This window comes from Ranitomeya imitator, chromosome 3, assembly GCF_032444005.1.
Source record: "Ranitomeya imitator isolate aRanImi1 chromosome 3, aRanImi1.pri, whole genome shotgun sequence".
In the NCBI taxonomy this organism is placed as follows: Eukaryota; Metazoa; Chordata; class Amphibia; order Anura; family Dendrobatidae; genus Ranitomeya; species Ranitomeya imitator.
The window spans coordinates 679,267,693-679,283,410 of record NC_091284.1 but is presented as its reverse complement, the minus strand read 5'-3'; the positions used below and the strand labels follow the sequence as shown (position 1 = coordinate 679,283,410).

At 45.2% G+C, this 15,718-nt stretch overlaps 1 protein-coding gene across 1 annotated transcript in view; it reads left to right on the top strand.

Moving 5' to 3' along the window:
* The window catches only part of ESYT1 (extended synaptotagmin 1), a 171,577-nt gene that overhangs the window by 97,223 nt on the left and 58,636 nt on the right, over nt 1-15,718 (top strand). Inside the window, exons 9-13 of the mRNA XM_069758408.1 lie at nt 1,974-2,150; nt 3,593-3,675; nt 8,856-8,904; nt 8,977-9,066; nt 9,752-9,847. Of these exons, the coding sequence (XP_069614509.1) occupies nt 1,974-2,150; nt 3,593-3,675; nt 8,856-8,904; nt 8,977-9,066; nt 9,752-9,847 (495 nt within the window). The remainder of the gene's footprint in view (nt 1-1,973; nt 2,151-3,592; nt 3,676-8,855; nt 8,905-8,976; nt 9,067-9,751; nt 9,848-15,718) is intronic.

Below are 15,718 nucleotides of genomic sequence, written 5' to 3'. Positions count from 1 at the left end.
ATACTTAGGCAGTGAACTGGTTCATGCAGCTTTACATGAACACCCGAGCCTTACACTATGGCTGGTCCGAATAACTAAAGCAATTGTTACCATCCACCTCTCATGTCTCCCCTTTTCCTCATAGTTTGTGAGCTTGCGAGCAGGACCCTCATTCCTTTTGGTATCTATTTTGAACTGTGATTTCTGTTATGCTTTAATGTCTATTGTCTGTACAAGTCCCCTCTATAATTTGTTAAGCGCTGCGGAATATGTTGGCGCTTTATAAATAAAATTATTATTATTATTACATTCACACTGAAGGCATCAAAACTATGAATTAACACATGTGGAATTATATACTTAACAAAAAAGTGTGAAACAACTGAAATTATGTCTTATATTCTAGGTTCTTCAAAGTAGCCACCTTTTGCTTTGATGACTGCTTTGCACAATCTTGGCATTCTCTTGATGAGCTTGAAGTGGTAGTCACCGGGAATGGTTTTCACTTCACAGGTGTGCCCTGTCAGGTTTAATAAGTGGGATTTATTGCCTTATAAATGGTGTTGGGACCATCAGCTGTGTTGTGCAGAAGTCTGGTGGATACACAACCGATAGTCCTACTGAATAGACTGTTAGCTGCTTTTTTCTTGCCATAATACAAATTCTAAGTAAAGAAAAACAAGTGGCCATCATTACTTTAAGAAATAAAGGTCAGTCAGTACAAAAAAATTGGGAGAACTTTGAAAGTGTCCCCAAGTACAATGGCAAAACCATCAAACGCTACAAAGAAACTGGCTCACATGAGGACCGCCCCAGGAAAGGAAGACCAAGAGTCACCTCTGCTTCTGCTTCTGAGGATAAGTTTGTCCGAGTCACCAGCCTCAGAAATCGCAGGTTAACAGCAGCTCATATTAGAGACCAGGTCAATGCCACAAAGAGTTCTAGCAGCAGACACATCTCTACAACAACTGTTAAGAGGAGACTTTGTGCAGCAGGCCTTCATGGCAAAATAGCTGCTAGGAAACTACTGCTGAGGACAGGCAACAAGCATAAGAGACTTGTTTGGGCTAAAGAACACAAGGAATGGACATTAGACCAGTGGAAATCTGTACTTTGGTCTGATGAGTCCAAATTTGAGATCTTTGGTTCCAACCACCGAGTCTTTGTGCAACGCAGAAAAGGTGAACGGATGGACTCTACATGCCTGGTTCCCACCATGAAGCATGGAGGAGGAGGTGTGATGGTGTGGGGGTGCTTTGCTGGTGACACTGTTGGGGATTTATTCAAAATTGAAGGCATACTGAACCAGCATGGCTACCACAGCATCTTGCAGCGGCATGCTATTCCATCCGGTTTGCGTTTAGTTGGACCATCATTTATTTTTTAACAGGACAATGACCCCAAACACACCTTCAGGCTGTGTAAGGGCTATTTGACCAAGAAGGAGAGTGATGGGGTGCTACACCAGATGACCTGGCCTCCACAGTCACCAGACCTGAACCCAATTGAGATGGTTTGGGGTGAGCTGGACCACAGAGTGAAGGCAAAAGGGCCAACAAGTGCTAAGCCTCTCTGGGAACTCCTTCAAGATTGTTGGAAGACCATTCCCGGTGATTACCTCTTGAAGCTCATCAAGAGAATACCAAGAGTGTGCAAAACAGTCATCAAAGCAAAAGGTGGCTACTTTGAAGAACCTAGAATATATAAGACATAATTTCAGTTGTTTCACACTTCTTTGTTAAGTATATAATTCCATATGTGTTAATTCATAGTTTTGATGCCTTCAGTGTGAATGTACAATTTTCATACTCATAAAAATACAGAAAAATCTTTAAATGAGAAGGTGTGTCCAAACTTTTGGTTTGTACTGTATGTCTGTGGACAGAAAAATAAAAAACAAAAACGGAAATTGGCTGTGTCATGAAGGTGTTAAACGCATGTCTTTAATGTCCACTGGTGTGTGTAATTTGAGGGGTTTTTTCTACTTCTTTCAGGGTATTGTGCGCATTCATCTTATAGAAGCAAGCGAACTTGTTAATAAGGATTTTCAGATAGGAGGTTTGATGGCAGGAAAGTCCGATCCTTATGCCATCCTACGTGTCGGGACCCAGGTCTTCACCAGCCGTGTCATCAATGAAAATCTGAACCCTGTATGGAAAGAAATGTATGAGGTAACAGCACATTGCTTCACAGTTATAGCGTGCAGCATCCATGGCCGTGATGGGTCCCTCTATAGAGCACGTTCACATCAACCATCCACAGTGCTGGGAGGCTGAAACGCTTCGACATTATTGGTCACTAGACTGGTCTCATGAGAGCCAAAATGGCGGCAGTACCACAGTCACTGTAATGGGGGCTGCTCAGAAGTATACTGTGATCATAAACTGTAAATGGCCAGTCTGGCAAAATGACGTTGTGCCAAGCTGGCTACTCGGAAAAAGAGCTGCGGATGCCGTCAGGTAAGAGGCGGTTCTCGGCTCCAATGCAGCTGCCAAAAATACTGTAACGGCCAATGGGCCGGTTGTGTAAATCGATTTTTTGTCTGCTAGGGGTATCTTCGCTAAGGGTATTTTTTTACTCCCTCATTAAAAAAAAACACAGTATTTGACAGGAAAGACTCATGTCAATTTTACTCTTGTTTTTACTGCGTTTTTCATGTTTTTTTAATGCGTTTTATGTATTCTGTTGAATGGATAAAATATCCCAGTAATAACGCTGAAAGAATTGACATGTTCTGATTTAAAATAAAAACGTACTGCTGCTGAAAAGCATGCAAGAAAAAATATGCAGCATGTGAATGAGATTTTGGAAATATGATTTATTTAGCTGCTAGTGTAAAACACTGCATTTTTTTCCACACAGCAAAAAATACAGCAAAAAATTCTATGTGTGAACAAGCCCTAATGAGCCAATAGCTAACCACAGCTTGCCTTTCAAACCTCCACTGCTCCTGTGGTCTCCTCTGGTCCTGCTGTTTGTCATAAGTCGTAGATTAATATATTTGCCGCAGCCAATAACTGGCTATGTGCCAAACATGCCAGTGTCACCGCTCGGTCTAATGATTGGCTGCTGCAGCATGTGGTCAGTTACCGGGGCAGCGGGCTCTGGTACCGGGGCAGCGGGCTCCGTTACCGAGGCAGCGGGCTCCGTTACCGGGGCAGCGGGCTCCGTTACCGGGGCAGCGGGCTCCGTTACCGGGGCAGCGGGCTCCGTTACCGGGGCAGCGGGCTCCGTTACCGGGGCAGCGGGCTCCGTTACCGGGGCAGCGGGCTCAGTTACAGTGGTGTATTGCCATGCTGCTGGGTAAATAAGTCCAAATATTCCCTAATATATAGTGCGGTAACAATTATTGATCTTCTATTGGGAATTAGGTTTATTCGCAAAATTTACGTTGTTTCTGTATTTGAAAGAAGAACCACTTGTCCCTTTTATATTTGTTGTGTTGATCTAATGAAATAGTTTTAGCTTGACTGGATGATCGCCAACGGCAGGAAGTTTATAAATTGTGCTTATGTGTGAAGTAAAATTCTCCCTTTATCATGATGTCCCTGCTCCTATGTGCAGCTGTGCAGTATGATGCCTTTCACCATAATCTTCTTGGTCACACATGCAGGCTATAGTACATGAGGTGCCAGGCCAGGAGCTTGAGGTGGAGCTGTTTGATAAGGACCCTGATAAAGACGACGATTTAGGAAGGTAAGAGATTACTTTTTTTCCTTTTATTCTTTTTTTTTAAGAGAACCTGTCTTGTGAAAAAACGCTGTTAACCTGCAGATAATGTTAATCTGCTGGTTAATAGCAATCTGCGGCCATCGCACTGAAAGCCCCGCAGCCAAGAGGAAGTGAACCTTATTCCTCCGGCTTTCAGTCATTAGAGGTGTGGCTGGCATGGCTTCAGTACTGATGCTCTGCAGAGCTGGCTGTCAGTCAGTGCCCAGGGCCTGGTTATAGTGCATCAGTACTGAAACGACGCCTCCGTAACTGAAAGCTTGAGACTTCCAGGAGGAGTAAAAGTTCATTTCCTCCCAATCACTGAGTTTTTAGTGTGGCGGCCGCCGAGCTTCAGAACACTATTAGCCTATTAAATAACCCCATATATTAACTTGTAATGGGGTTTGTTCACACGCCAGGTTTCCTTTTAAAGCCAAAATGAGGTTTGGGGAAAAGGAAATGTAAAGTCTTGTGAGCTAATGACTTACATGATTATGTGCAATACATGTTCACTTTATATTTAAGGTATTTGTTTTACCTACATACCATTTTTTTAGCTGACATGTACTGAAAGTAAAGCATTGCGCTTAAAGGGAGTCTGCCAGCAGATTTTTATGTTGTAACCGAGACTCTGATTCTAGTGATATGTCACTTACTGGGCTGCTTGCTGCAGTTTTGATAAAATCACTGGGTTATTTGACCTCAGTTATGGTGTTGGCTTCCTTTCAGTCTAGGAGTTGACTTGGCCACCAGCCAAAATATGGAGATGCTGGGGCCTCAACACCAATCAAACGCTTTTGACCTCAATTATCTCAATTTCTTCTACAGTTTTTCTCCTGCGCTCAGTAGTTGATAGTGTGGTTGCTACAAATGTAGGTCAGTGCAGATTATACACTGTTGTCTAAACTGACCCCATGGCTGCACCTCGTCAGTGAAGCCCACCTCACAGTTTTTGAAGATCTTGATGTAGGTGTATTCTTTGTAGTGTGTTCTTGGCAAACATTTTATCAACTGGCATTTATCCAAGGCGAGTAAAGGCCCATTTAGAAGGGTCAATAATCGGGGTGCTAGCTTTCATAGAAAAACACTTATTCCCAACTGTTGACCCATCTGAATAGTCAGGCAAGCACCCGACAAATGAGAAAAGCACTCCTTCATAGGGTGCGATGATATTTAATCCTTATTGGCAGCACAACTTCCTAAACAGCACTTGTGTTCCCGTTACTTATAGTAATCTGTGTGCACAGGATGATATACTTAACACATAGCATTTGGGTCATCCTGTGTAAACAGGCCAGTAATCGACGGATGATTGGCTTGTCGATCTGCAGTGATTTAGCAGCCGAGCTTGGCTCGTGTAAATGGGCCATAAGGAAATAGTGCAGATATTAGGTTTGGATAAAATTGTTCATGAAATTCCATGTAAATGCAATCGGAAAATACATTAGTCTTCACTTAGTAGGACTAAGACAGTTTCAACGATGGCGAAGTCTTTCCCCTGATCGTTGGTCGCTGGAGAGAGCGGTCTGTGTGACAGCTCCCCAGCGACCACACAACGACTTACCAACGATCACGGCCAGGTCGTATCGCTGGTCGTGATCGTTGGTAATTCGTTTAGTGTAACGGTACCTTAGGCTTACCTAAGCTACAGATGAAACTTGGTAAACTAACAAATTGCTTCTTAAGGTACCTTCACACTGATCAACTTTCCAACGATCACGACCAGCGATACGACCTGGCCGTGATCGTTGGAAAGTCCTTGTGTGGTCGCTGGGGAGCTGTCACACAGACAGCTCTCTCCAGCGACCAACGATGCCGAGGTCCCCGGTAACCAGGGTAAACATCGGGTTACTAAGCGCAGGGCCGCGCTTAATAACCCGATGTTTACCCTGGTTACCATTGTAAAAGTAAAAAAAAAAAAAAACATTACATACTTACATTCCGGTGTCTGTCACGTCCCTCGCCCTCAGCTTCCCACACTGACTGAGCGCCGGCCGTAAAGCAGAGCACAACGGTGACGTCACCGCTGTGCTTTACGGCCGGCGCTCACAGTCAGTGCGGGAAGCTGACGGAGAGGGACGTGACAGACACCGGAATGTAAGTATGTAGTGTTTTTTTTTTTTTTTACTTTTACAATGGTAACCAGGGTAAACATCGGGTTACTAAGCGCGGCCCTGCGCTTAGTAACCCGATGTTTACCCTGGTTACCCGGGGACTTGTGTGGTCGCTGGGGAGCTGTCACACAGACAGCGCTCTCCAGCGACCAACGATCAGGGGAACGACTTCGGCATCGTTGAAACTGTCTTAGTCCTACTAAGTGAAGATTAATGTATTTTCCGATTGCATTTATATGGAATTTCTAATTGCTAAATCACTGCAGATCAACAAGCCAATCATCGGTCGATTACTGGCCTGTTTACACAGGATGACCCAAATGCTATGAGTTAAGTATATCATCCTGTGCACACAGATTACTATAAGTAACGGGAACACAAGTGCTGTTTAGGAAGTTGTGCTGAGATGACAGCGGGTGACCTGACGACAAAATAAAGTTCTGGCCTTCTAGCTCCGACCAGCGATGTCACAGCAGGATCTTGATCGCTGCTGCGTGTCAAACACAACGAGATCGCTATCCAGGACGCTGCAACGTCACGGATCGCTATCGTTATCGTTCAAAAGTTGCTCAGTGTGACGGTACTTTTAGTTTATCTTTGATCTACCTACGTGGTGCCACCGTTTACAATAAAATGTAGAAATTGTTGTCAAACCCAACGGCAATGTCTTGAGGTTATTATCTTATCTGGACATATGTGCACAGAAGCTGACGTTCCTCTCTACATGCAGACCTGTTTCAATGCAATTTTCCTAATTTAGACAGAACTGCTATTTTTTTTTTCATTTTTTGTTTGTTCCTGTTTGTTTTTCATACAGAGGTGACAGAGGACAGGCCTATTTAGAACATTTTGTTTCCAATTATTGGCCAAGGAAATTTTCTTGTAAACACGCAGCAATTGAGTTAAACGCTCATTCGTTGTGTGCCATGAATTTAAAGCTGGCTTAAAAGTCATCGCTATCGGCAACACATCGTCCTGCATGCCCCGGGGATGTGCTGCCGATAACATCATGTGCGCACAGAATTATGGTCCGTTATTAAATGAAGGACGATCAGCTAAATGTTTTACGACTGCGATCGTCCCATATAATCCCAGTATTGAGCATCCTACTGGAAGAGCAGATGAGCAGATGTGTGAACATTTATACACCCACGCTGTATGAAACCGCTTACAATTTACCGGTCAGTTTGCTGTATGTTAATATTGGAGGGTTTTCTTCTCCAATGCTCCTTTATAGCTGTTGTTGCACCAGCAGATACCAGGAATAAACCACGTACAGTTGGTTGTAGTCTACAAGACTGTATAGAAGATCTAAAGTCTATTTTCTCACGTTAGGAGACTGCGCTTTGTCACTCGGAGATCGCCCACATAGAAATTTGATTTTGGAAAATTGTAGACTTCTCTTTTTTCCAGTATTAATGCCTTATCGTAACATCACAGTTAGGACTGACGATTGGTGGATGGGCTCACAACTTTTGGCCAAATCTTGTGCTAAGAATCTCATGTGTTTTTTCATATATTTCACAAGCCATTATGCTATTCCCATTTCATGTATCGCACATTTCCTTGCTCTAGCACAGATTAATTTTGAGTGCAGCCATTAATCTATTTTCTATATGACTTTTTTGGTTATGCACCAGTTCAGATTAGATTGCTGTTCAGTCAGTTTTTCTATATTTACTATGAACTATTTTTTCTGACTTGAACGCTCCGCCCTTCACCATGCTGTGATTTTAATTACATCCTAACACAGTTGGTTCTGAGCTTCCTATATAAGCAGGCTTTACCACGTTATTAGCCATAGGACTGTTCATTGTAGATCAAGAGCCTTTGTCTAAAATGTCAGTGTACGTAATCTTTTAGAAAGCTCCCATGTATTATAGCCTTCTAATGGTACAATCTGTAATTAAATGATGGGTTAATTACCGTGTGAACAGTCCCCAGCCGCTGATATAGTAGTACCATACATATTTTTAAAAATTCAAATAAGGTTCTTGCCGTTCCATACATTATATATGTAATTAGTCAGGACTAGTCCAGCAGGGCATCTTTCCACAGACTAGTCCAGCCGCGGATCTTCTAATAACCCTTCTTGGGCATGATCAGACTAGTCCTGCCTCGTTACATATGTGATGCTGCACGTTTAAAGTTCATTGTGCAAAGCTTGTAGCTCCAGTATGGAACGTCCGATAACTTATTGGAATAAAGAAATCCACACCCATACCGCTGTAACAGAAGTGGGGAATAATCAGACGATGTGTCAGACCTTCCTTTTGAAAATATTTGCAAAGTACTGTATCCGTGCAGCCATACAGCCTGATAGGGGGTATCTAGGACTTCATAAAAAATGAACCTAAGCATTAACAGGCAGGTAATTGCAACTTACCTGCCTGTTGTGCACAGCGCTGTTTTACCCCGACACAGAGCAGCCACAAATTGCTCCTTCGTGGATTCAAAAGCCTCTGCTGACGTCACGTCTACAGAGCGAAGGCCTCTTCTCCGCTTCGCTCTGTTGATGGGGTGGGACTTCCGACATCATTCTGATTGATAGCCGTATCCCTGTTGCTTAACCCGGGGAGCCGGCTGTCAGTCAGAATACCATCAGAAGTCCCGCCCCGTCGCTTCAGCATTTCGTAATCCTATCTTAATGATGGGTGTGCAGGAGTAATATGCACCAAATTCATTACGAGCCATACACCACTTAATGGATTGCATGTGCCTCACCAAAAATGTTCCTCCTGTCTGGATTCTTGCCCAGTTCCAACCACTTTGGCAGAGCTGGCAGAAATTGGTGTCAAATGTTACAAATGTTCTGACAATTTTGCGATGCGACAACATTTTGCGACATTTGAAGGACTGTTATGGCCTGGCAAAAATGCACCTTCATGAATCGGGTCAATAGACTTTTTGAATGTCTATAATATTTGGGGGGATTTATGTATGTTAGTATTTACCTTTGTTTTTCTTTTCTTTGTATTTTTATTCCCTATTTTCATACCTACAACTGTGTTTGCAGATCAGTCTTTATTAACCTTGTTTTCTGTCACTCAGAATGAAGTTGGATCTTGGTGAAGTGAAAAAAGCTAAAGTACTTGATAAGGTTAGAGCCCATGTCAGTTACTGAGTGCAATTTGCTTGTGGTCTTTCTGTACTTAATTGTTTGTCTTCTCAGTGGTATGAACTTAATGGTGTCAAAAGTGGGAAGATACATCTCAGACTGGAATGGCTTACTCTTATGCCTAATGCTTCCAACCTTGAGCAGGTAAATAAACACTCATTATTTGGGTTGTGTTCATTAAGTGTAATTTATAAATGTATGTGATAACAATACATGTATAACTTCTGTATACAAGTCCTAAAATATATGGCACATATGATCCAAATCTCTCCGGTTACCAGTGGGCTTTTCTTAATCTTGGCCGACAGTTTAATGTGAATTGGGGTCTCCCGACTATCGTCCAGTCTCGCTGTTGTCGGAGACATCTAGTGCCTGCTGCCGTGTGCGCACACAGTCTTGCACTTTTTCTACCCTGCTTGACACACTATCCGTTAGGTTAAGAGAAAGCAGTTTGATGGCATCAGCGGGAAAGATTCTGATCTCTTTGAGGCAGTGAATGTGCTTAACTAAGGAACAAAATTATCTTAGCGGGAATATAATCCATGGACAGTTTCTGAAATATCTACAAACTAGCATGAAGAGATTTATGTGATAGAAATAATTTTGTTTTCCTTGAGTTGATCATGTGCTTTATGTGGCTCTTCTGCCAACTTTGCTCTTATGTAACCGGACACATTTACTATTGACTGACTTTTCCAGTATGCAGTATCGCCGGCATGTCGCAGTCTTGTGCATCTTACACACTGCTTTTCCAGTCCAGGCCACATCCAATGTTGGGTGTTAGGGTGACCCTGCCTTTATTCACACCTGTGTTTACTTTCCTCCCCAGGTAATAAACATGAACAAGGGGATAACGTCGAAAACAAATGGAGAACCTTCTGCTGCCTTTCTCATGGTGTACTTGGACCGAGCCGATGACCTCCCTGTGAGTACACGCGGAGGCAAACACCAGTTCTCTGCACAGTTTAATATAAAAGGAGACACTAATGCAGAACGGTGTGGAACGAAAAGATCTGCACCACCCTCATCCGTCATCCAGTCCTCCGTGTCAGCCAGATCAGGGCAGTCTTCTCTACGGCTGCCGGCATCTTGGGTTGAGGATGTCGGCTGTAGAAATGAAGACTATCAAGGAGGACTGGATGCCAGACGAGGGCAGAGCAGATCTTTTTGCTCAACTGTAATACAGAGTGTGAAAACATTGGAATAATTACTTGAGCAAGAAATATATCCACAAGTATTTTGTCATAATCTGTGCTTCTTGTGAAGTAAAGCTCTTTGTGTTCAATGTAGTGAATTTTCACTTTTTACTTATGTTAAAAGAAATTATTAGACAGCATTTATGCAAAGTTTTTGTCAATTCTGTTGAACAATTTCTTGGTCTCTGAGAATAGATGTAAACGGGTCTCATAAGTTAATGGCTATCTGTTTAGAATGACTGCTTTCTTCCATTAAATGAACAAAGAGCCATGTCTGGTTCAGCTCTGTGGCCTCGGTTAGTGGATCCTACTCTTTATCTGAAAACTGCCCATTTTACAAGGGTATGCCAGGCACTCCGAGCATGAATTACTCCCACCCCCAGAAACATGGGTAATGTAACACATGTTAAAGGAGTGGCAATAATTTCCACCTCTAGTAAATTCTGAATTATGGTGTGATGTTTAGTGGAGTATACAGGCATTAGTTTAATGCTATAGACCTTAGGGTGAAATAACAGTAAAACCATTTCTATAAATCACCCAGAATGTTCTCTTTATGTGGATAATTGTGGAGTACGTGTTATGTGCTCTCGTAACGTAGAATTGTGGCACGGTACGAATGTACAGAGTTGTTTTTCTTCCCTTTATGTTGCCATGGCTGCTTTTTTCTGTTCACATACTGTAAGTTTGCTTCGTTTCATGGCTGCCACAACGTTCTATTCCAAGTCTCTGTGAGTGACATCTAGAGACAAAGAGCCACTTGTATCAGACCAGATTATTTGTGTCACAGCCTTTTAGTTGTCAAACAAGTCGGAACTGAGAAAACAGTAACACCAGATAAAAGCTGTATGCCAATGTGATCCATTTATATAAGACTGTGTTCACATCTATACACAGCCTTGTGCTGCAGAAATATGTTGAGGAATACTTCTGATGTATCCCTCTGATATAATGCGCTGATGTATCCCTATGGCATAAAGTTCTGACTAGTGATGAGTGAGTATACTCGTTGCTCAGGTTTTCCCAAGCACGCTCAGGTGGTCTCCGAGTATTTGTGACTGCTCGGAGATTCAGTTTTTGTTGACGCAGCTGCATGATTTATGGCTGCTAGCCAGCCTGAATACATGTGGGAATTGCCTGGTTACTAGGGAATCCCCACATGTATTCAGCCAGTCTAGCAGTCATAAATCAGATCACATAAACACATAAGGGCCCCTCAACACATTCACTGATCACATAAACACATAAAGCCCCTCAAACACATTCACTGATCACATAAACACGTAAGGGCCCCTTGCTCATCACTAGCTCTGACGTATCCCTCTGGCAAAAGGCTCTGACGTATCCCTCTGGCAAAAGGCTCTGACATATCCCTTTGGCAAAAGGCTCTGACGTATCCCTTTGGCAAAAGGCTCTGACGTATCCCTCTGGTAAAAAAAGGCTCTGACGTATCCCTCTGGCAAAAGGCTCTGATGTATCCCTCTGGCAAAAGGCTCTGACTTATCCCACTGGCAAAAGGTCTGACTTATGCCTCTGGCAAAAGGCTCTGACGTATCCCTCTGGCAAAAGGCTCTGACGTATCCCTCTGGCAAAAGGCTCTGACGTATCCCTCTGGCAAAAGGCTCTGATGTATCCCTCTGGCAAAAGGTCTGACTTATGCCTCTGGCAAAAGGCTCTGACATATCCCTCTGGCAAAAGGCTCTGACGTATCCCTCTGGCAAAAGGCTCTGACGTATCCCTCTGGCAAAAGGCTCTGACTTATCCCTCTGGCAAAAGGCTCTGACGTATCCCTCTGGCAAAAGGCTCTGACGTATCCCTCTGGCAAAAGGCTCTGACTTATCCCTCTGGCAAAAGGCTCTGATGTATCCCTGTGGCAAAAGGCTCTGACGTATCCCTCTGGCAAAAGGCTCTGACGTATCCCTCTGGCAAAAGGCTCTGACGTATCCCTCTGGCAAAAGGCTCTGACGTATCCCTCTGGCAAAAGGCTCTGACTTATCCCTGTGGCAAAAGGCTCTGACTTATCCCTGTGGCAAAAGGCTCTGACGTATCCCTGTGGCAAAAGGCTCTGACGTATCCCTGTGGCAAAAGGCTTTGACGTATCCCTCTGGCAAAAGGCTCTGACGTATCCCTCTGGCAAAAGGCTCTGACGTATCCCTCTGGCAAAAGGCTCTGACGTATCCCTCTGGCAAAAGGCTCTGACGTATCCCTCTGGCAAAAGGCTCTGACGTATCCCTCTGGCAAAAGGCTCTGACGTATCCCTCTGGCAAAAGGCTCTGACGTATCCCTCTGGCAAAAGGCTCTGACGTATCCCTCTGGCAAAAGACTGGCAAAAGGTCTGACTTATCCCTCTGGCAAAAGACTGGCAAAAGGCTCTGACTTATCCCTCTGGTAAAAGACACTGGCAAAAGGCTCTGATGTATCCCTCTGGCAAAAGGCTCTGGCAAAAGGCTCTGACTTATCCCTCTGGCAAAAGGCTCTGACGTATCCCTCTGGCAAAAGGCTCTGACGTATCCCTCTGGCATAAGGCTCTGACGTATCCCTCTGGCAAAAGGCTCTGACGTATCCCTCTGGCAAAAGGCTCTGACGTATCCCTCTGGCAAAAGGCTCTGACTTATCCCTCTGGCAAAAGGCTCTGACTTATGCCTCTGGCAAAAGGCTCTGACGTATCCCTCTGGCAAAAGGCTCTGACGTATCCCTCTGGCAAAAGGCTCTGACGTATCCCTCTGGCAAAAGGCTCTGACGTATCCCTCTGGCAAAAGGCTCTGACTTATCCCTCTAGCAAAAGGCTCTGACGTATCCCTCTGGCAAAAGGCTCTGACTTATCCCTCTGGCAAAAGGCTCTGACGCATCCCTCTGGCAAAAGGTCTGACTTATGCCTCTGGCAAAAGGCTCTGACGCATCCCTCTGGCAAAAGGCTCTGACGTATCCCTCTGGCAAAAGGCTCTGACGTATCCCTCTGGTAAAAGGCTCTGACTTATCCCTCTGGCAAAAGGCTCTGACGTATCCCTCTGGCAAAAGGCTCTGACGTATCCCTCTGGCAAAAGACTGACTTATCCCTCTGGCAAAAGGCTCTGATGTATCCCTCTGGCAAAAGGCTCTGATGTATCCCTGTGGCAAAAGGCTCTGACGTATCCCTCTGGCAAAAGGCTCTGACGTATCCCTCTGGCAAAAGGCTCTGGCAAAAGGCTCTGACGTATCCCTCTGGCAAAAGGCTCTGACGTATCCCTCTGGCAAAAGACTGGCAAAAGGCTCTGACGTATCCCTGTGGCAAAAGGCTCTGACGTATCCCTGTGGCAAAAGGCTCTGACGTATCCCTGTGGCAAAAGGCTCTGACGTATCCCTCTGGCAAAAGGCTCTGACGTATCCCTCTGGCAAAAGGCTCTGACGTATCCCTCTGGCAAAAGGCTCTGACGTATCCCTCTGGCAAAAGGCTCTGACGTATCCCTCTGGCAAAAGGCTCTGACGTATCCCTCTGGCAAAAGGCTCTGACGTATCCCTCTGGCAAAAGGCTCTGACGTATCCCTCTGGCAAAAGGCTCTGACGTATCCCTCTGGCAAAAGGCTCGCAAAAGACTGGCAAAAGGTCTGACTTATCCCTCTGGCAAAAGACTGGCAAAAGGCTCTGACTTATCCCTCTGGTAAAAGACACTGGCAAAAGGCTCTGATGTATCCCTCTGGCAAAAGGCTCTGGCAAAAGGCTCTGACTTATCCCTCTGGCAAAAGGCTCTGACTTATCACTCTGGCAAAAGGCTCTGACTTATCCCTCTGGCAAAAGGTCTGACTTATGCCTCTGGCAAAAGGCTCTGACGTATCCCTCTGGCAAAAGGCTCTGACATATCCCTCTGGCAAAAGGCTCTGACTTATCCCTCTGGCAAAAGGCTCTGACTTATCCCTCTGGCAAAAGGCTCTGACGTATCCCTCTGGCAAAAGGCTCTGACGTATCCCTCTGGCAAAAGACTGGCAAAAGGCTCTGACGTATCCCTGTGGCAAAAGGCTCTAACGTATCCCTGTGGCAAAAGGCTCTGACGTATCCCTGTGGCAAAAGGCTCTGACGTATCCCTGTGGCAAAAGGCTCTGACGTATCCCTCTGGCAAAAGGCTCTGACGTATCCCTCTGGCAAAAGGCTCTGACGTATCCCTCTGGCAAAAGGCTCTGACGTATCCCTCTGGCAAAAGGCTCTGACGTATCCCTCTGGCAAAAGACTGGCAAAAGGTCTGACGTATCCCTCTGGCAAAAGACTGGCAAAAGGCTCTGACTTATCCCTCTGGTAAAAGACACTGGCAAAAGGCTCTGATGTATCCCTCTGGCAAAAGGCTCTGGCAAAAGGCTCTGACTTATCCCTCTGGCAAAAGGCTCTGACTTATCCCTCTGGCAAAAGGCTCTGACTTATCCCTCTGGCAAAAGGTCTGACTTATGCCTCTGGCAAAAGGCTCTGACGTATCCCTCTGGCAAAAGGCTCTGACGTATCCCTCTGGCAAATGGCTCTGACGTATCCCTTTGGCAAAAGGCTCTGACTTATCCCTCTGGCAAAAGGCTCTGACGTATCCCTCTGGCAAAAGGCTCTGACGTATCCCTCTGGCAAAAGGCTCTGACTTATCCCTCTGGCAAAAGGCTCTGAGGTATCCCTCTGGCAAAAGGCTCTGATGTATCCCTGTGGCAAAAGGCTCTGACGTATCCCTCTGGCAAAAGGCTCTGACGTATCCCTCTGGCAAAAGGCTCTGACGTATCCCTCTGGCATAAGGCTCTGACGTATCCCTCTGGCAAAAGGCTCTGACGTATCCCTCTGGCAAAAGGCTCTGACGTATCCCTCTGGCAAAAGGCTCTGACGTATCCCTCTGGCAAAAGGCTCTGACGTATCCCTCTGGCAAAAGGCTCTGACGTATCCCTCTGGCAAAAGGCTCTGACGTATCCCTCTGGCAAAAGGCTCTGACGTATCCCTCTGGCAAAAGGCTCTGACGTATCCCTCTGGCAAAAGGCTCTGACGTATCCCTCTGGTAAAAGGCTCTGACGTATCCCTCTGGCAAAAGGCTCTGACGTATCCCTCTGGCAAAAGGCTCTGACATATCCCTCTGGCAAAAGACTGGCAAAAGGCTCTGACTTATCCCTCTGGTAAAAGACTCTGGCAAAAGGCTCTGATGTATCCCTCTGGCAAAAGGCTCTGGCAAAAGGCTCTGACTTATCCCTCTGGCAAAAGGTTCTGACTTATCCCTCTGGCAAAAGGCTCTGACTTATCCCTCTGGCAAAAGGTCTGACTTATCCCTCTGGCAAAAGGCTCTGACATATCCCTCTGGCAAAAGACTGGCAAAAGGCTCTGACGTATCCCTCTGGCAAAAGGCTCTGACGTATCCCTCTGGCAAAAGGCTATGACATATCCCTCTGGCAAAAGACTCTGGCAAAAGGCTCTGACGTATCCCTCTGGCAAAAGGCTATGACATATCCCTCTGGCAAAAGACTCTGGCAAAAGGCTCTGACATATCCCTCTGGCAAAAGGCTCTGACGTATCCCTCTGGCAAAAGGCTCTGACGTATCCCTCTGGCAAAAGGCTCTGACTTATCCCTCTGGCAAAAGACTGGCAAAAGGCTCTGACGTATCCCTCTGGCA